Source organism: Nicotiana tabacum, chromosome 14 (assembly GCF_000715075.1).
Source record: "Nicotiana tabacum cultivar K326 chromosome 14, ASM71507v2, whole genome shotgun sequence".
Taxonomy (NCBI): Eukaryota; Viridiplantae; Streptophyta; class Magnoliopsida; order Solanales; family Solanaceae; genus Nicotiana; species Nicotiana tabacum.
The window spans coordinates 101,673,126-101,694,064 of record NC_134093.1 but is presented as its reverse complement, the minus strand read 5'-3'; the positions used below and the strand labels follow the sequence as shown (position 1 = coordinate 101,694,064).

Below are 20,939 nucleotides of genomic sequence, written 5' to 3'. Positions count from 1 at the left end.
GAAAATGCTTCAATACATAAAACTAGAGTTAAAATTCATAAATAATCATCAAACCACCAAATCCATCAAACCCTAAAGAAAACTACTTCATGGATATGGAGCAATTCATCACAAATAAAGTTAAAGTATAGGAAAATATAAAATCAATCCAAACTCGGGTCATGAGTGAGGACAGAATGATGAAATCCTTGTGCTTTTGCTCTTCCCACTCTTCCTTAGGCTCCTTAGGTCGAATATGTGTCCAAAGTCCAGAAAATAACGTTTTCCCATGTATTTATACCAAGTAGCATCAGGTGTAGACGAAACCACCTTCTCTTAGCCGAAATATGATATTTTCTCTGTAAAAGTTGCACAGGCGTGCCGCATGGGCGCCGCTCCATGCGGGGAATTAGTGGGGAAATCCAGAGAGCTCAACTTCTGTCAGGCAGCCACTGCTGCCTCGCACAATGCATTGCACAGTGAGTCTTATCAGTGCACATTTCTCAGAGTAAGGATTTTGCTTGCGTTTTGACGTCCAGACTTGGTCCTCGACCTCCGAACACGATCTCGGCTTAATCCCTTGGGATTTTACTCAGACTGCAAAGCCTAAAATAGCTCGAATTCATTCCATAACATCTACATAGCCCGGATTTACTCCTACAAGGCATAAAACACATAATAAATACTAAACACTATCAATTAAAGCTCAAACATGAATAAAGTGTAGTAAATTAGAGTGTAATAAGAGACTAAAACACGAAATTATACCCTACCATCAACACCCCACACTTAAACCATTGCTCGTCCTCGAGCAATCAAACTACACTTCATATAGATACAACCTTTCTAAACAACTCTAATAACTCATCACACCAAGAATATTTAAAATAGACTAAGTACAATACTGTAACATTCTAGCCTCAAAATTTGACTCAAAAGCATCACACATTATTTATAACCCGCTCACTTACTCTAACACAGAGGTCAAAAACATTACCTTTCCTTCAAGAATCAAGTGTCATCACACAAAAATAAAGAGTAGTTCCACACATAATAAAATTTAAGAACAATTAGGAACGCAAGATAGAAAGAATTCAGTTATTACGGCACAAGTTTGACGAACTCGAAACACACACTTAAATTATGCTCGATAATCAAATATAGTATAGTATAATATCGTATCCACAGGGATTGGATTTAAACAGTATTCTCGTAGTTTCTATCTTGATCGCTATCCAAGATTATCAAAAATTGAGATTTATATGATTTCTAACTAAAATTAACTAAGATCTAAAGCTATTGACTAATGACAATTGAAATAAGGATAAGCAAAGAAGTTATCAGTGGGAGAAAATAGGGGTTGATAGGATAGGTGCAAGATAATTGTTTGGGATCTAACTCTAGGTAATTCACTTCTAATGTTAAGTGAGTCTCTCGAATTCACTCAATTTTTAGTTCAAACGTTCAGCAAGAACTCCTCTCTCAATTAAGTCTTAACCTCACGAGATGAACCAATTTTTGCACATGAAGATATGCAAGAATGCGTAGTAGATTGGTTTTTAGGAAAACCTCTTTCGATTATTCTCCTAACTAGGGTTAATCAATAATTCAACTAGCCTCTTTCGATTACTAAGAAGAATTAATGAACTCAACCTACAATATAATGCAAAGACATCACAAGTTATGCCTCTCTCGATTACATGAACAAGTGAATATAGATGGAATAATTAAATCATCCAAAAATGCTTCAATACATAAAACTAGAGTTAAAATCCATAAATAATCATCAATACACCAAATCCTTCAAACCCTAAAGAGAACTACTTCATGGATATGGAGCAATTCATCACAAATAAAGTTAAAGTATAGGAAAATATAAAATAAATCCAAACTCGGGTCTTGAGTGAGGACAGAATGATGAAATCCTTGTGCTTTTGCTCTTCCCACTCCTCCTTAGGCTCTTTAGGTCGAATATGTGTCCAAAGTCCAGAAAATAACGTTTTCCCATGTATTTATACCAAGTATTATCAAGTGTAGACGAAACCACCTTCTCTTAGCCGAAATATGATATTTTCTCTGTAAAAGTTGCACAGGCGTGCCGCATGGGCGCCGCTCCATGCGGGGAATTAGTGGGGAAATCCAGAGAGCTCAACTTCTGTCAGGCAGCCACTGCTGCCTCGCACAATGCATTGCACAGTGAGTCTTATCAGTGCACATTTCTCAGAGTAAGGATTTTGCTTGCGTTTTGACGTCCAGACTTGGTCCTCGACCTCCGAACACGATCTCGGCTTAATCCTTTGGGATTTTACTCAGATTTCAAAGCCTAAAATAGCTCGAATTCATTCCATAACATCTACATAGCCCGAATTTACTCCTACGAGGCATAAAACACACCATAAATACTAAACACTATCAATTAAAGCTCAAACATGAATAAAGTGTAGTAAATTAGAGTGCAATAAGAGACTAAAACACAAAATTATAGCCTACCATCAACACCCCACACTTAAACCATTGCTCGTCCTCGAGCAATCAAACTACACTTCATATAGATACAACCTTTTTAAACAACTCTAATAACTCATCACACCAAGAATATTTAAAATAGACTAAGTACAATACTGTAACATTCTAGCCTCAAAATTTGACTCAAAAGCATCACACATTATTTATAACCCGCTCACTTACTCTAACACGGAGGTCAAAAATATTGCCTTTCCTTCAAGAATCAAGAGTCATCACACAAAAATAGAGAGTAGTTCCACGCATAATAAAATTTAAGAACAATTAGGAACTCAAGATAGAAAGAATTCAGTTATTACGGCGCAATTTTGACGAACTCGAAACACACACTTAAATTATGCTCGATAATCAAATATAGTATAGTATAATATCGTATCAACAGGGATTGGATTTAAACAGTATTCTCGTAGTTTCTATCTTGATCGCTATCCAAGATTATCAAAAATTGAGATTTATATGATTTCTAACTAAAATTAACTAAGATCTAAAGCTATTGACCAATGACAATTGAAACAAGGATAAGCAAAGAAGTTATCCGTGGGAGAAACTAGGGGTTGATAGGATAGGTGCAAGATAATTATTTGGGATCTAACTCTAGGTAATTCACTTTTAATGTTAAGTGAGTCTCTCGAATTCACTCAATTTTTAGTTCAAACGTTCAGCAAAAACTCCTCTCTCAATTAAGTCTTAACCTCACGAGATGAACCAATTTGAGCACATGAAGATATGCAAGAATGCGTAGTAGATTGGTTTTTAGGAAAACCTCTTTCGATTATTCTCCTAACTAGGGTTAATCAATAATTCAACTAGCCTCTTTCCATTACTAAGAAGAATTAATGAACTCAACCTACAATATAATGCAAAGACATCACAAGTTATGCCTCTCTCGATTACATGAACAACTGAATATAGATGGAATAATTAAATCATCAGAAAATGCTTCAATACATAAAACTAGAGTTAAAATCCATAAACAATCATCAATACACCAAATCCATCAAACCCTAAAGAGAACTACTTCATGAATATGGAGCAATTCATCACAAATAAAGTTAAAGTACAGGAAAATATAAAATCAATCCAAACTCGGGTCTTGAGAGAGGACAGAATGATGAAATCCTTGTGCTTCTGCTCTTCCCACTCCTCCTTAGGCTCCTTAGGTCGAATATGTGTCCAAAGTCTAGAAAATAACGTTTTCCCATGTATTTATACCAAGTAGCATCAGGTGTAGACGAAACCACCTTCTCTTAGCCGAAATATGATATTTTCTCTGTAAAAGTTGCACAGGCGTGCCGCATGGGCGCCGCTCCATGCGGGGAATTAGTGGGGAAATCCAGAGAGCTCAACTTCTGTCAGGCAGCCACTGCTGCCTCGCACAATGCATTGCACAGTGAGTCGCATCAGTGCACATTTCTCAGAGTAAGGATTTTGCTTGTGTTTTGACGTCCAGACTTGGTCCTCGATCTCCGAACACGATCTCGGCTTAATCCCTTGGGATTTTACTCAGACTTCAAAGATTAAAATAGCTCGAATTCATTCCATAACATCTACATAGCCCGGATTTACTCCTACAAGGCATAAAACACATAATAAATACTAAACACTATCAATTAAAGCTCAAACATGAATAAAGTGTAGTAAATTAGAGTGCAATAAGAGACTAAAACACGAAATTATAGCCTACCATCAACACCCCACACTTAAACCATTGCTCGTCCTCGAGCAATCAAACTACACTTCATATAGATACAACCTTTTTAAACAACTCTAATAACTCATCACACCAAGAATATTTAAAATAGACTAAGTACAATACTGTAACATTCTAGCCTCAAAATTTAACTCAAAAGCATCACACATTATTTATAACCCGCTCACTTACTCTAACACAGAGGTCAAAAACATTACCTTTCCTTCAAGAATCAAGTGTCATCACACAAAAATAGAGAGTAGTTCCACACATAATAAAATTTAAGAACAATTAGGAACTCAAGATAGAAAGAATTCAGTTATTACGGCGCAAGTTTGACGAACTCGAAATACACACTTAAATTATGCTCGATAATCAAATATAGTAAAGTATAATATCGTATCCACAGGGATTGGATTTAAACAGTATTCTCGTAGTTTCTATCTTGATCGCTATCCAAGATTATCAAAAATTGAGATTTATATGATTTCTAACTAAAATTAACTAAGATCTAAAGCTATTGACTAATGACAATTGAAACAAGGATAAGCAAAGAAGTTATCAGTGGGAGAAAATAGGGGTTGATAGGATAGGTGCAAGATAATTGTTTGGGATCTAACTCTAGGTAATTCACTTCTAATGTTAAGTGAGTCTCTCGAATTCACTCAATTTTTAGTTCAAACGTTCAGCAAGAACTCCTCTCTCAATTAAGTCTTAACCTCACGAGATGAACCAATTTTTGCACATGAAGATATGCAAGAATGCGTAGTAGATTGGTTTTTAGGAAAACCTCTTTCGATTATTCTCCTAACTAGGGTTAATCAATAATTCAACTAGCCTCTTTCGATTACTAAGAAGAATTAATGAACTCAACCTACAATATAATGCAAAGACATCACAAGTTATGCCTCTCTCGATTACATGAACAAGTGAATATAGATGGAATAATTAAATCATCAGAAAATGCTTCAATACATAAAACTAGAGTTAAAATCCATAAACAATCATCAATACACCAAATCCATCAAACCCTAAAGAGAACTACTTCATGAATATGGAGCAATTCATCACAAATAAAGTTAAAGTATAGGAAAATATAAAATCAATCCAAACTCGGGTCTTGAGTGAGGACAGAATGATAAAATCCTTGTGCTTTTGCTCTTCCCACTCCTCCTTAGGCTCTTTAGGTCGAATATGTGTCCAAAGTCCAGAAAATAACGTTTTCCCATGTATTTATACCAAGTATTATCAGGTGTAGACGAAACCACCTTCTCTTAGCCGAAATATGATATTTTCTCTGTAAAAGTTGCACAGGCGTGCCGCATGGGCGCCGCTCCATGCGGGGAATTAGTGGGGAAATCCAGAGAGCTCAACTTCTGTCAGGCAGCCACTGCTGCCTCGCACAATGCATTGCACAGTGAGTCTTATCAGTGCACATTTCTCAGAGTAAGGATTTTGATTGCGTTTTGACGTCCAGACTTGGTCCTCGACCTCCGAACACGATCTCGGCTTAATCCTTTGGGATTTTACTCAGACTTCAAAGCCTAAAATAGCTCGAATTCATTCCATAACATCTACATAGCCCGAATTTACTCCTACGAGGCATAAAACACACCATAAATACTAAACACTATCAATTAAAGCTCAAACATGAATAAACTGTAGTAAATTAGAGTGCAATAAGAGACTAAAACACGAAATTATAGCCTACCATCAACACCCCACACTTAAACCATTGCTCGTCCTCGAGCAATCAAACTACACTTCATATAGATACAACCTTTTTAAACAACTCTAATAACTCATCACACCAAGAATATTTAAAATAGACTAAGTACAATACTGTAACATTCTAGCCTCAAAATTTGACTCAAAAGCATCACACATTATTTATAACCCGCTCACTTACTCTAACACAGAGGTCAAAAACATTACCTTTCCTTCAAGAATCAAGTGTCATCACACAAAAATAGAGAGTAGTTCCACACATAATAAAATTTAAGAACAATTAGGAACTCAAGATAGAAAGAATTCAGTTATTACGGTGCAAGTTTGACGAACTCGAAACACACACTTAAATTATGCTCGATAATCAAATATAGTATAGTATAATATCGTATCCACAGGGATTGGATTTAAACAGTATTCTCGTAGTTTCTATCTTGATCGCTATCCAAGATTCTCAACAATTGAGATTTATATGATTTCTAACTAAAATTAACTAAGATCTAAAGCTATTGACTAATGACAATTGAAACAAGGATAAGCGAAGAAGTTATCAGTGGGAGAAAATAGGGGTTGATAGGATAGGTGCAAGATAATTGTTTGGGATCTAACTCTAGGTAATTCACTTCTAATGTTAAGTGAGTCTCTCGAATTCACTCAATTTTTAGTTCAAACGTTCAGCAAAAACTCCTCTCTCAATTAAGTCTTAACCTCACGAGATGAACCAATTTGAGCACATGAAGATATGCAAGAATGCGTAGTAGATTGGTTTTTAGGAAAACCTCTTTCGATTATTCTCCTAACTAGGGTTAATCAATAATTCAACTAGCCTCTTTCGATTACTAAGAAGAATTAATGAACTCAACCTACAATATAATGCAAAGACATCACAAGTTATGCCTCTCTCGATTACATGAACAAGTGAATATAGATGGAATAATTAAATCATCCAAAAATGCTTCAATACATAAAACTAGAGTTAAAATCCATAAATAATCATCAATACACCAAATCCTTCAAACCCTAAAGAGAACTACTTCATGGATATGGGGCAATTCATCACAAATAAAGTTAAAGTATAGGAAAATATAAAATCAATCCAAACTCGGGTCTTGAGTGAGGACAGAATGATGAAATCCTTGTGCTTTTGCTCTTCCCACTCCTCCTTAGGCTCCTTAGGTCGAATATGTGTCCAAAGTCCAGAAAATAATGTTTTCCCATGTATTTATACCAAGTAGCATCAGGTGTAGACAAAACCACCTTCTCTTAGCCGAAATATGATATTTTCTCTGTAAAAGTTGCACAGGCGTGCCGCATGGGCGCCGCTCCATGCGGGGAATTAGTGGGGAAATCCAGAGAGCTCAACTTCTGTCTGGCAGCCACTGCTGCCTCGCACAATGCATTGCACAGTGAGTCTTATCAGTGCACATTTCTCAGAGTAAGGATTTTGATTGCGTTTTGACGTCCAGACTTGGTCCTCGACCTCCGAACACGATCTCGGCTTAATCCTTTGGGATTTTACTCAGACTTCAAAGCCTAAAATAGCTCGAATTCATTCCATAACATCTACATAGCCCGGATTTACTCCTACAAGGCATAAAACACACAATAAATACTAAACACTATCAGTTAAAGCTCAAACATGAATAAAGTGTAGTAAATTAGAGTGCAATAAGAGACTAAAACACGAAATTATAGCCTACCATCAACACCCCACACTTAAACCATTGCTCGTCCTCGAGCAATCAAACTACACTTCATATAGATACAACCTTTTTAAACAACTCTAATAACTTATCACACCAAGAATATTTAAAATAGACTAAGTACAATACTGTAACATTCTAGCCTCAAAATTTGACCCAAAAGCATCACACATTATTTATAACCCGCTCACTTACTCTAGCACAGAGGTCAAAAACATTACCTTTCCTTCAAGAATCAAGTGTCATCACACAAAAATAGAGAGTAGTTCCACACATAATAAAATTTAAGAACAATTAGGAACTCAAGATAGAAAGAATTCAGTTATTACGGCGCAACTTTGACGAACTCGAAACACACACTTAAATTATGCTCGATAATCAAATATAGTATAGTATAATATCGTATCCACAGGGATTGGATTTAAACAGTATTCTCGTAGTTTCTATCTTGATCGCTATCCAAGATTATCAAAAATTGAGATTTATATGATTTCTAACTAAAATTAACTAAGATCTAAAGCTATTGACTAATGACAATTGAAACAAGGATAAGCAAAGAAGTTATCAGTGGGAGAAAATAGGGGTTGATAGGATAGGTGCAAGATAATTGTTTGGGATCTAACTCTAGGTAATTCACTTCTAATGTTAAGTGAGTTTCTCGAATTCACTCAATTTTTAGTTCAAACGTTCAGCAAAAACTCCTCTCTCAATTAAGTCTTAACCTCACGAGATGAACCAATTTGAGCACATGAAGATATGCAAGAATGCGTAGTAGATTGGTTTTTAGGAAAACCTCTTTCGATTATTCTCCTAACTAGGGTTAATCAATAATTCAACTAGCCTCTTTCGATTACTAAGAAGAATTAATGAACTCAACCTACAATATAATGCAAAGACATCACAAGTTATGCCTCTCTCGATTACATGAACAAGTGAATATAGATGGAATAATTAAATCATCCAAAAATGCTTCAATACATAAAACTAGAGTTAAAATCCATAAATAATCATCAATACACCAAATCCTTCAAACCCTAAAGAGAACTACTTCATGGATATGGAGCAATTCATCACAAATAAAGTTAAAGTATAGGAAAATATAAAATAAATCCAAACTCGGGTCTTGAGTGAGGACAGAATGATGAAATCCTTGTGCTTTTGCTCTTCCCACTCCTCCTTAGGCTCTTTAGGTCGAATATGTGTCCAAAGTCCAGAAAATAACATTTTCCCATATATTTATACCAAGTATTATCAGGTGTAGATGAAACCACCTTCTCTTAGCCGAAATATGATATTTTCTCTGTAAAAGTTGCACAGGCGTGCCGCATGGGCGCCGCTCCATGCGGGGAATTAGTGGGGAAATCCAGAGAGCTCAACTTCTGTCAGGCAGCCACTGCTGCCTCGCACAATGCATTGCACAGTGAGTCTTATCAGTGCACATTTCTCAGAGTAAGGATTTTGCTTGCGTTTTGACGTCCAGACTTGGTCCTCGACCTCCGAACACGATCTCGGCTTAATCCTTTTGGGATTTTACTCAGACTTCAAAGCCTAAAATAGCTCGAATTCATTCCATAACATCTACATAGCCCGAATTTACTCCTACGAGGCATAAAACACACCATAAATACTAAACACTATCAATTAAAGCTCAAACATGAATAAAGTATAGTAAATTAGAGTGCAATAAGAGACTAAAATACGAAATTATAGCCTACCATCAACACCCCACACTTAAACCATTGCTCGTCCTCGAGCAATCAAACTACACTTCATATAGATACAACCTTTTTAAACAACTCTAATAACTCATCACACCAAGAATATTTAAAATAGACTAAGTACAATACTGTAACATTCTAGCCTCAAAATTTGACTCAAAAGCATCACACATTATTTATAACCCGCTCACTTACTCTAACACAGAGGTCAAAAACATTACCTTTCCTTCAAGAATCAAGTGTCATCACACAAAAATAGAGAGTAGTTCCACACATAATAAAATTTAAGAACAATTAGGAACTCAAGATAGAAAGAATTCAGTTATTACGGTGCAAGTTTGACGAACTTGAAACACACACTTAAATTATGCTTGATAATCAAATATAGTATAGTATAATATCGTATCCACAGGGATTGGATTTAAACAGTATTCTCGTAGTTTCTATCTTGATCGCTATCCAAGATTCTCAACAATTGAGATTTATATGATTTCTAACTAAAATTAACTAAGATCTAAAGCTATTGACTAATGAAAATTGAAACAAGGATAAGCAAAGAAGTTATCAGTGGGAGAAAATAGGGGTTGATAGGATAGGTGCAAGATAATTGTTTGGGATCTAACTCTAGGTAATTCACTTCTAATGTTAAGTGAGTCTCTCGAATTCACTAAATTTTTAGTTCAAACGTTCAGCAAAAACTCCTCTCTCAATTAAGTCTTAACCTCACGAGATGAACCAATTTGAGCACATGAAGATATGCAAGAATGCGTAGTAGATTGGTTTTTAGGAAAACCTCTTTCGATTATTCTCCTAACTAGGGTTAATCAATAATTCAACTAGCCTCTTTCGATTACTAAGAAGAATTAATGAACTCAACCTACAATATAATGCAAAGACATCACAAGTTATGCCTCTCTCGATTGCATGAACAAGTGAATATAGATGGAATAATTAAATCATCCAAAAATGCTTCAATACATAAAACTAGAGTTAAAATACATAAATAATCATCAATACACCAAATCCATCAAACCCTAAAGAGAACTACTTCATGGATATGGAGCAATTCATCACAAATAAAGTTAAAGTATAGGAAAATATAAAATCAATCCAAACTCGGGTCTTGAGTGAGGACAGAATGATGAAATCCTTGTGCTTTTGCTCTTCCCACTCCTCCTTAGGCTCCTTAGGTCGAATATGTGTCCAAAGTCCAGAAAATAATGTTTTCCCATGTATTTATACCAAGTAAAATCAGGTGTAGACAAAACCACCTTCTCTTAGCCGAAATATGATATTTTCTCTGTAAAAGCTGCACAGGCGTGCCGCATGGGCGCCGCTCCATGCGGGGAATTAGTGGGGAAATCCAGAGAGCTCAACTTCTGTCTGGCAGCCACTGCTGCCTCTCACAATGCATTGCACAGTGAGTCGCATCAGTGCACATTTCTCAGAGTAAGGATTTTGCTTGCGTTTTGACGTCCAGACTAGGTCCTCGACCTCCGAACACGATCTCGGCTTAATCCCCTGGGATTTTACTCAGACTTCAAAGCCTAAAATAGCTCGAATTCATTCCATAACATCTACATAGCCCGGATTTACTCCTACAAGGCATAAAACACACAATAAATACTAAACACTATCAATTAAAGCTCAAACATGAATAAAGTGTAGTAAATTAGAGTGCAATAAGAGACTAAAACACGAAATTATAGCCTACCATCAACACCCCACACTTAAACCATTGCTCGTCCTCGAGCAATCAAACTACACTTCATATAGATACAACCTTTTTAAACAACTCTAATAACTCATCACACCAAGAATATTTAAAATAGACTAAGTACAATACTGTAACATTCTAGCCTCAAAATTTGACTCAAAAGCATCACACATTATTTATAACCCGCTCACTTACTCTAACACAGAGGTCAAAAACATTACCTTTCCTTCAAGAATCAAGTGTCATCACACAAAAATAGAGAGTAGTTCCACACGTAATAAAATTTAAGAACAATTAGGAACTCAAGATAGAAAGAATTCAGTTATTACGGCGCAACTTTGACGAACTCGAAACACACACTTAAATTATGCTCGATAATCAAATATAGTATAGTATAATATCGTATCCACAGGGATTGGATTTAAACAGTATTCTCGTAGTTTCTATCTTGATCGCTATCCAAGATTATCAAAAATTGAGATTTATATGATTTCTAACTAAAATTAACTAAGATCTAAAGCTATTGACTAATGACAATTGAAACAAGGATAAGCAAAGAAGTTATCAGTGGGAGAAAATAGGGGTTGATAGGATAGGTGCAAGATAATTGTTTGGGATCTAACTCTAGGTAATTCACTTATAATGTTAAGTGAGTCTCTCGAATTCACTCAATTTTTAGTTCAAACATTCAGCAAAAACTCCTCTCTCAATTAAGTCTTAACCTCACGAGATGAACCAATTTGAGCACATGAAGATATGCAAGAATGCGTAGTAGATTAGTTTTTAGGAAAACCTCTTTCGGTTATTCTCCTAACTAGGGTTAATCAAAAATTCAACTAGCCTCTTTCGATTACTAAGAAGAATTAAAGAACTCAACCAACGATATAATGCAAAGATATCACAAGTTATGCCTCTCTCGACTATATGAACAAGTGAATATAGATGTAATAATTAAATCATCCAAAAATGCTTCAATACCTAAAACTAGAGTTATAATCCACAAACAATCATCAATACACCAAATCTATCAAATCCTAAAGAGAACTTCTCTATGGATATGAAGCAATTCGTCATAAATAAAGTTAAAGTATAGGAAAACATAAATTCAATCCAAACTTGGGTCTTGAGTGAGGAAAGAATGATGAAATCCTTGTGCTTTTGCTCTTTCCACTACTCCTTAGGATCCTTAGGTAGAATATATGTCCAAAGTTCAGAAAATAATATTTTTCCATATATTTATACCAAGTAGTGTCGGGCCTAGATGAAACCACCTTCTCTTAACCGAAATAAGATATTTACTCTGTAAAATTTGCACAGGCGCGCCGAATGGGGAGACGCGCCATGCGGGGCATTAGTGGGGAAATCTAGAGAGTTCAACTTCTGTCAGGCAACCACTTCTGCCTCGCAAAATGCGTCGCATCAGTGCTCATTTCTCATAGTACGAATTTTGCTCGCGTTTTGACGTCCAGACTTGGTCCTCGACCCCCGAAAACGATCCTGACTCAATCCCTTGGGCTTTTACTTAGACTTCAAAGCTCTAAATAGCTCGAATTCATTCTATAACATCTACATATCTCAAAATCACTCCTACAAGGCATAAAACACACAATAAATGCAAAACACTATCAATTAAAGCTCAAACTTGAATAAAGTGCACTAAATTAGAATTCAATAAGTGACTAAAATACGAGATTATAGCCTACCATCAATCTCTAATTACGTGATGAAATCAATGATAGATTAGTGGAATTTAATAAAAAAAATGAGTTAAAAATCCTTACCCCAACACTTCCTCTGAAAATCCCTCAAAATATCGTCTTAATCCGAGCTCTCAAATTCCAAATGTGAAATAAGAGAACCAAGTTTTGAAATTTAAGTTTTGTTGCCCAGTTATCCTTAATCGCGAACGCGGGAAATGCCTTGCGTTCGCGAAACACAAAAATGATACAGCCCATATTCCTCTTACGTGAACGCGAGGATCCACTTTTGACCAAGGGTTCTTAAGCTTCGCAAATGCGAAGCCTTTCTCGCAAACGCATAGACCACGCGTGTGTCTCAACCCAGGATGCCTTCCTCTTCGCGAACACGTAACCCAGTACCGCGATCGCAGAGCACCAAGTCATGCTCCTTCGCGAACACATGGCCATCTTCGCGAACGTGAAGGGTAAACTTCCAGCAAATCCCTGAAGACTCTATGCGAACGCGAGAGCATCATCGCGAACGCGTAGAAAGACACCAGAGTTGAGAAAAACCAGCAACTTTAGAAATTCTTCAAAGTTCCGAAATGCGCCAAACATGGTCCGAATCACACCCGAGGCCCCCGGGACCTCAACCAAACATACCAACAAGTCCTAAAACACGATACGAACTTAGTCGAGGTCTCAAATCACATCAAACAACATCAAAAACACGAATCGCACCCCAATTCAAGCCTAAGAACTTATGAACTTTCGAATTTTGAAACTAACGTCGATTCATACCAAAACACCTCCGATGGATACCAAATTTTACACACAAGTCATAATTGACATTACGAACCTACTCTAACTTTCGAAATCAAAATCCGACCCCGATATTAAAAAGTCTACTCCCGCTCAAACTTTCCAAAATCTTCCTACTTTCCAACTTTCGCCAATTAACGCCGAAATGACCTACGAACTTCTAAATCAATATTCGGATACGCTCCGAAGACTCAAATCACTATATGGAGCTATTGAAACTGCCAAAACTTTATTCCGGTGTTGTCTTCACACAAGTCAAACTACAGTCAACTCCTACGACTTAAACTTTCAATTTCGGTACTATGTGTTCCATTTCACTCCGAAACTCTTCTGAACCCGACACCAAGCCCCCCGACAAGTCATGTAACCATTACATGAAATAGAGGGAGCAATAAATTGGGGATCGGGGCTAATATTCTCAAAACGACCGACCGGGTCGTTACAGTTAGATGATATACTACAATTATTTTGAAATCTAAAAATGACTTTTGGGATCTACCATTTAAATAAATAATCTTTGAAAGCATATATGAATTCATCAGTGAATTTTGATTTGATACTTAGCCGTTGGTTTAGTGTTAAAGTAATATTCATGATAAATGGGTTAATTGCTCTAAATGCAGAATTCAACTGTCTGTCTTTTTGGGTTGTGAATTTTAATTTTTAATTTTTTTTCTTTCTCTTTTGTTTATGTAGTTTCTGTTGGGAATTAAGTTGCTTTCCTAGGGGCCGTTAAAATTGACACAGAATTTAAAAGAATTTGAGGCCCTTTTGTACATATGGGACGGAATAATAAAATTGCAAGTTAATTAGCGCATTTTTCTGTAATAAATCCATAAGAATAGAATAGACTCTCTAATCCTTCTCCTACAAATAAATTTTCATTAATCTATGACCTTCACAATTATCTCAAATGTATTCCCTCTGTCTCATATTATGTGTTGTATTTCTCTTTTACACGCCCCTTAGGAAATATTAATTAGAAAAACGATTGGACTATTTTACCCTTATTTATGTCTTAAAATATAATCTCCTTCATTGAATATTTATTTTATTTATGTGTTTTCTCCATTTTCAAGAATAATTATTACTAAGGGTAGAAAAGGAAAAAAAAATCAATTTTGTCTTAAACTTCTAAAATGACAAATAATTTGAGACAACTATTTTTAAAAACTACGACTGTTAATATGAGACGGCGGGAGTAGCGAACAAGAAACAAATCATAAATACGTTAAAATGCTTTAGGCGTGCTCTTAATTAATCTGTTATTGTGATAATTTGGTATATAGAGTTGATGATAAATAGCATAACATTGTTATCTCACTAGCCAACTCTTGTTGTTCTTTGGAATAGTGTAATAATATGTCCTTGGGCAGCACCTTGAACATCCATCTTGATTTAGATTTCTTAGCAATGACAAAGGCAGATCCGTTCTTGTCTTAGTCAAAACTTCTATCATTATCTTTCGCATAGCTTTTCTGTTAGATCATTAAAATGAGTTTAGTCACAGAAATAAGATGTTTGAGTAATCTTCCCAATCAAAATGTTGGAAGTGATGAATCGGCTTTTTTAGTGGTACAACTTCGGATGAGTTTTTGAGCTAATTGTTTGACCCAAAATTTAAATTCTGGTTCAACCAATTAGATTTAAATAAAGTAGAGTCAATATTAATATCCAAAAGATATGCTAACTGATTTTGTAGGAGATAATATGTATGTTTGACCGAATGACAATAAATGTGGACAACACTAACAATATTCGGTGACTCAAAAGGAGGATGATAGCATTAAATAACAATATATAGCAATGAATGTCATTTAAGTAAATAAGAACATGTGAGTCACAAGGTGAAATCTGTAGATATTCCTTTTCAAAATGATGAATGATTGATGAGCCTTCGAATATTCAAGTTGTTCTTGGATCAAGTGAGAAAGTTATGAAAGAATCTTAGTAAATAAGTATTTCTCGTGTGCTTGCAATAAAGCCAGATTCTCTCTATAAAGTCAGTATGTTTTCTTACAAGTGAATATCATATGTCCCATATCCTTCTCTCTCTTTCTATTTATAGGAACATATACCTAGAAACCCTATAGTACATGTATAGAGAATATTCACTAAAATATTCTCTTTTGTGTCTTATCCTAAAACTAGCCGTTATAACTCTGTCTAAGATGCTCAACCTCGATCTTCACTGACTCGTCGACCCCACCTTTCATCTCTTAAGGGACTACTTCGACCTCTAGCAGGCGTTTGTTAAGGTCGTACTGGTAATACGTGGCAGCCTAGGAAGACTCTCTTAATGTTAGCGCGGCCTGCTTGTGTCAAAGATAATTTTTGGCCAATACACTAATATTTGTCTGTTGATGAGCAATGTGGAAGATAGAATTAAGCAAGTAAAAGTACATTCTCTCTAACAATTTAACAAGCGCGTGTGGCATATACCCCTGAATTAACTGACATATATATCCTCTTTTCAATATCAGGAATATATGTTGATGCTGGAAAAGTGATCCATTTCACGTCAACAGCAGGTAGGGAGATAGGAACAGGAACAGATGCTGATTGTTTCATCTTTAGCTCATTTTCCTCTCTTCGCTCTAAATCCCAGTGTCCAACATGTGGTGATCGACCAAGGAATAATGGGGTCATCTCTTCATGCCTGGAATGCTTCCTCTCTGGTGGTAAACTACGCTGTTTTAAATATGGTGTATCAACAGGTGTCTTTCTTGCCCAAGTTAGAGGAACATGTACTACTGCCCCTTCTGATCAGCCAGAGGATGTCCTTCACCGTGCTGAACTTCTTCTTAGTAACGGTTTTGGAGATTACCATCTTTTCAAGAACAACTGTGAGGATTTCGCTATCTACTGCAAGACGGGTTATGTGATCCTAGGAAAGCCCGTAGGGTGCAGTGGTCAGGTAGGTGGTGTGGTAGCTTCAGTTGCTGCTCTATCATGTGTTTGTGCATATTCTTTCATGTGTCCATCTCTTGCACCTATTGGTCTTGGAACGTACTGTATTTCAAGGTATCTTTCTGATATTGGAGTCCGCAAGGAAGCGGAGAAAATAGCTGTAGAGAAGATTGTTTCCAGTGATGACCTTATACCTCTCTGAACCTGCATTACTCAAAATGGCTTCTTGCATGGGACCAAATTCTGAATTTACTTAAGCAAGAATTCTTGGTTTGAACTAAGTGTTTTATGATGTGTACCTCACTATTCTTATCATTTCTGAGATACTACTTATTATCAAACACCTTGTTGTGATTTTTTCCTTTCTATCTGGATCTATGATGAAAGAACATATCCTGCATCGTTTGTTGCAGGCGTATCATTTGGTAATCAGTATTGCGTATCTTTTGATTTGATTTTTGCCCTTGCTACTGTTATTTCCCTCCTTCAATATTATGCTAAACTACAGTTCATGTGGTTAGTTGGACACCCTTCGCCAGAAAATATATCGTGCATATAGATCAAATAATACTATTCTTCTCCACACACATACTGCAAATTCCTGACTGTGTTACACTTATTAAGCTGTGCTGATGGTACTTCAGTGCAGAACTGTTGATGCACAATATACCCTCCGTTTCAATTTGCTGTAACTTATTTGTCTAGGTACGAAGTTTCTTCACTTTTGAAACTTGTTGTCCAAAATAATTCATAATTATCTGTGTAGCTATAAATTATTCCATTAAGGATAAAATGAGAAGTTTAAAGTCAAATTTGCAAAGGTGTCTTATTTTTTAAAGTGACTAAAAAGGAAATAGGTTCATTATTTTTTAAACGGAGCGTATAATATTAACATATATGATTTGGGCTCTTCCATTTTGCTACTGTATCGCTCCACAAAACTCTGCCTATGTGAGCAAGGCGGAGTTAGAGTATGACTTACGAGTTCAGGAATCCACTCATTTTAATCCAAATCATATTTTTGTCATAAGAAATTCATTGAATGTGTACAAATCATTAATTTAGGATTCAGTAATTTAAAAGAATTAGAATCCTGAATTTATAAATTTCAAATCCTAATTTCACACGTGAGCTTCTCAAGTATAGTCGAGTCAAATCTGAATAATGTGGCTCCTCTAATTGTCAATACTAGTTTAAAATGATGAAATTTATCCATTGAATTTCAAAGGCTAAGATCGCTTTAAGTTTAGCCTGTATTAATGGTAAACCGGTGAATTTTTTCACGCTTAGCACGGTTATAATTGGATAATGTTTTGAATGATATTTTTTGAGTTTACCTGAAATAAAATAGATACTTTGTAGAAGAATTAACTCAAATAGTCGCACACCCTACCACTTAAACTAAAAATAACAGGTGAATATATATTATATGCGTAATTTATGTACTACATGTATATAATTATGTATAATTTATATATATGGCTCGAAAAAATAAATAATTAATATAGCAGGCTATTTGCGTAAAGATCCCTACTTTTTATCCATAAGCATATATAAATTGTTTATATCACAAATAGTAATTTTTTATCATTATGAACAACTTGGTCAACTTGAGGGACGTCGTGTTATTATTACTGGTCAACATGGCAATGTTGCTGAAGTTTTTAAACTCTTCAATTGGTTTATGTTTATACACTAAATAAACATGTTTTAACATATGAAATTTATTTAACGTAAGTGATAAAGAAGAGTCATAAAATATGTGTACTTCTTGAATTTTAATCAAATTCATGTAAATATTGAACGCCTTTCGCAAAACAAATATGCGATTCATATATATCAAATGCTACTATTTTTTTTACATACATACAAATATAACAACCAAACACACTTAGAAAATTCCTGAGTTTGTCGCTGTGCTACACTTATTAGGCTTTGCTGATGGTACTCAGAGTGCAGAGACAAGTACTGTGGGAGTTGTGTGCAGGATTGAACACGCCAATTCTATTGCTGGGATTGAGTATATCTCCTTTCCAAAAGCACGTTCTTTTCCCTCTTTAATAAATTTAACAATTTTTTTAAAATTAATTAAACATAATTATTTTTATTTTTTTAGTTAATAAAGATTGTTTGAGAAGGGTAGGATGTATGCAGCCAGATGGGGGTAATGAGTACTAACTGAGGGGTCTCCAAAACCAACCCTTCTTGCCGACTCATTGTACTAATTAGGGAATTTGGCATGACATGACAATCAGGTTCAACAATTGGCATAAAAAAGCCTACATTTTAAAATTTGGTATACGGTAGCCTAAAGTTATTCTCTCTCTCTTCTAATGGTTCAACCATCATCCTAAACATGAGCTCCATCAAAATTATTTTCATTAAAAATAGCAAAAAATATTTAAAACCCTCTCTCTTCTCTCATAGCAACCATCCTCCTAGAAATTAGGTTCCATTTCCTTGAATTGTATCCGACAAATCTCCCTAATTTTTCTAATTTTTTTTTTGTTAATATGTATATCCAAATATAAATGAGCTCCATTATCCGAAAAAAGCCTACATTTTAGAATTTGGCATACGGTAGCCTAAAGTTATTCTCTCTCTCTTCTAATGGTTCAACTATCATCCTAAACAGAGCTCCATCAAAATTATTTTTATTAAAAATAGCAAAAAATATTTAAAACCCTCTCTCTTCTCTCATAGCAACCATCATCCTAGAAATTAGGTTCCATTTCGTTGAATTGTATCCGACAAATCTCCCTAATTTTTCTATTTTTTTTTGTTAATATGTATATCCAAATATACATGAGCTCCATTATCCGAAAAAAGCCTACATTTTAGAATTTGGCATACGGTAGCCTAAAATTATTCTCTCTCTCTTCTAATGGTTCAACCATCATCCTAAACTTGAGCTCCATCAAAATTATTTTCATTAAAAATAGCAAAAAATATTTAAAACCCTCTCTCTTCTCTCATAGCAACCATCATCCTAGAAATTAGGTTCCATTTCCTTGAATTGTATCCGACAAATCTCCCTAATTTTTCTAATTTTTTTTTTGTTAATATGTATATCCAAATATAAATGAGCTCCATTATCCGAAAAAAGCCTACATTTTAGAATTTGGCATACGGTAGCCTAAAATTATTCTCTCTCTCTTCTAATGGTTCAACCATCATCCTAAACTTGAGCTCCATCAAAATTATTTTCATTAAAAATAGCAAACAATATTTAAACCCCTCTCTCTTCTCTCATAGCAACCATCATCCTAGAAATTAGGTTCCATTTCCTTGAATTGTATCCGACAAATATCCCTAATTTTTCTAATTTTGTTTTTTGTTAATATGTATATCAAATATATATAATTCCGTAATAATTATATTATTTGTGTGTATCATTGTGTATAACATAATAAAAATGTATATATCAAAAAGTTTATCAAATATTTATTTTCCTTCTGTGTATAACACATTTCAGATTGCAAACTCAAGTTTCAAGAGGACTCCACATGTGCCATTGTATCCCGTGTATATCTCCGTGTACATAAGTAATATCTCATGTATATCAAGTATATCTATGTATATCCATAAATATTTGTGTTATATACACGACATACAATGTGATATACATAGGCGTCCATACATAATTTGTATTATATACATGATATACAAAGTGGTATACATAGACGTCCATAAACATCTCTGTGAGATACACTGATGTGCACGCTATACAACGTGAGATACACATGTCGTAGTTGACTTTAGGTCTGATTTTCTTACCTAAATCCAATCTAAATCACTTCTAATCTTGCTCAAACTTTTTATATAGCCTCATCTAGATGTTTTCAACCATTTTCAATCACACTCACTCGTTCAATCTAACAACACCCAAAACAAAGTTGAACTCTATTTTTTCCTTTTTTCTCTTATATTTTGCTTCTGATTTTCTCTGATGTAAGATCAACCTTACCTTTTCATCCCATTGATAAACTTTGGCTATACAATGCCAATTTTTTTGGGGACTGTCTTTGTCAAAATAATTTATGGCTAATAATTTACCAGTTCCTCTTGTATGTTGTTACCTAGTGTCACTTTCTCTACAAACTAACTGGATCTTCATTATATCAGATTCAAGCCCAAAGGTAGGCCCAAGATCAACAAACATTTGATATTGATTATGTAGAACTTCTATCGAAGAAAAGCGCAGATATACCCGATTTTGGAGCCTCCATTGAACTCATATTCATATTGCACAAAAAATTATAATTTTACCCACTTTGGGATACACTTCAGACATAAATTTATAATTTTACCCACTTTGGGACACACTTCGGATGTCACATCTGAAGTTTCAAAAATTCGCATCTGAAGTTTAAAAAAATTTAGTAGCGTTTGCATCTAAAGTTCTCCTTATGACAGTGCAAACTTCAAACGTACATTTATAAATTTCAGATAATGTTCGCGTCTGAAGTT

General features: G+C 35.1%; 1 protein-coding gene across 1 annotated transcript in view; it reads left to right on the top strand.

Annotated features, from left to right (window-relative positions):
• Positions 1–16,901, top strand: part of LOC107785515 (protein LEAD-SENSITIVE 1-like) — a 32,004-nt gene extending 15,103 nt beyond the window's left edge. Inside the window, exon 3 of the mRNA XM_075229803.1 lies at positions 16,043–16,901. Within this exon, the coding sequence (XP_075085904.1) occupies positions 16,043–16,671 (629 nt within the window). The 3' untranslated portion in view covers positions 16,672–16,901. The remainder of the gene's footprint in view (positions 1–16,042) is intronic.
• Positions 16,902–20,939: the final 4,038 nt, after the last annotated feature.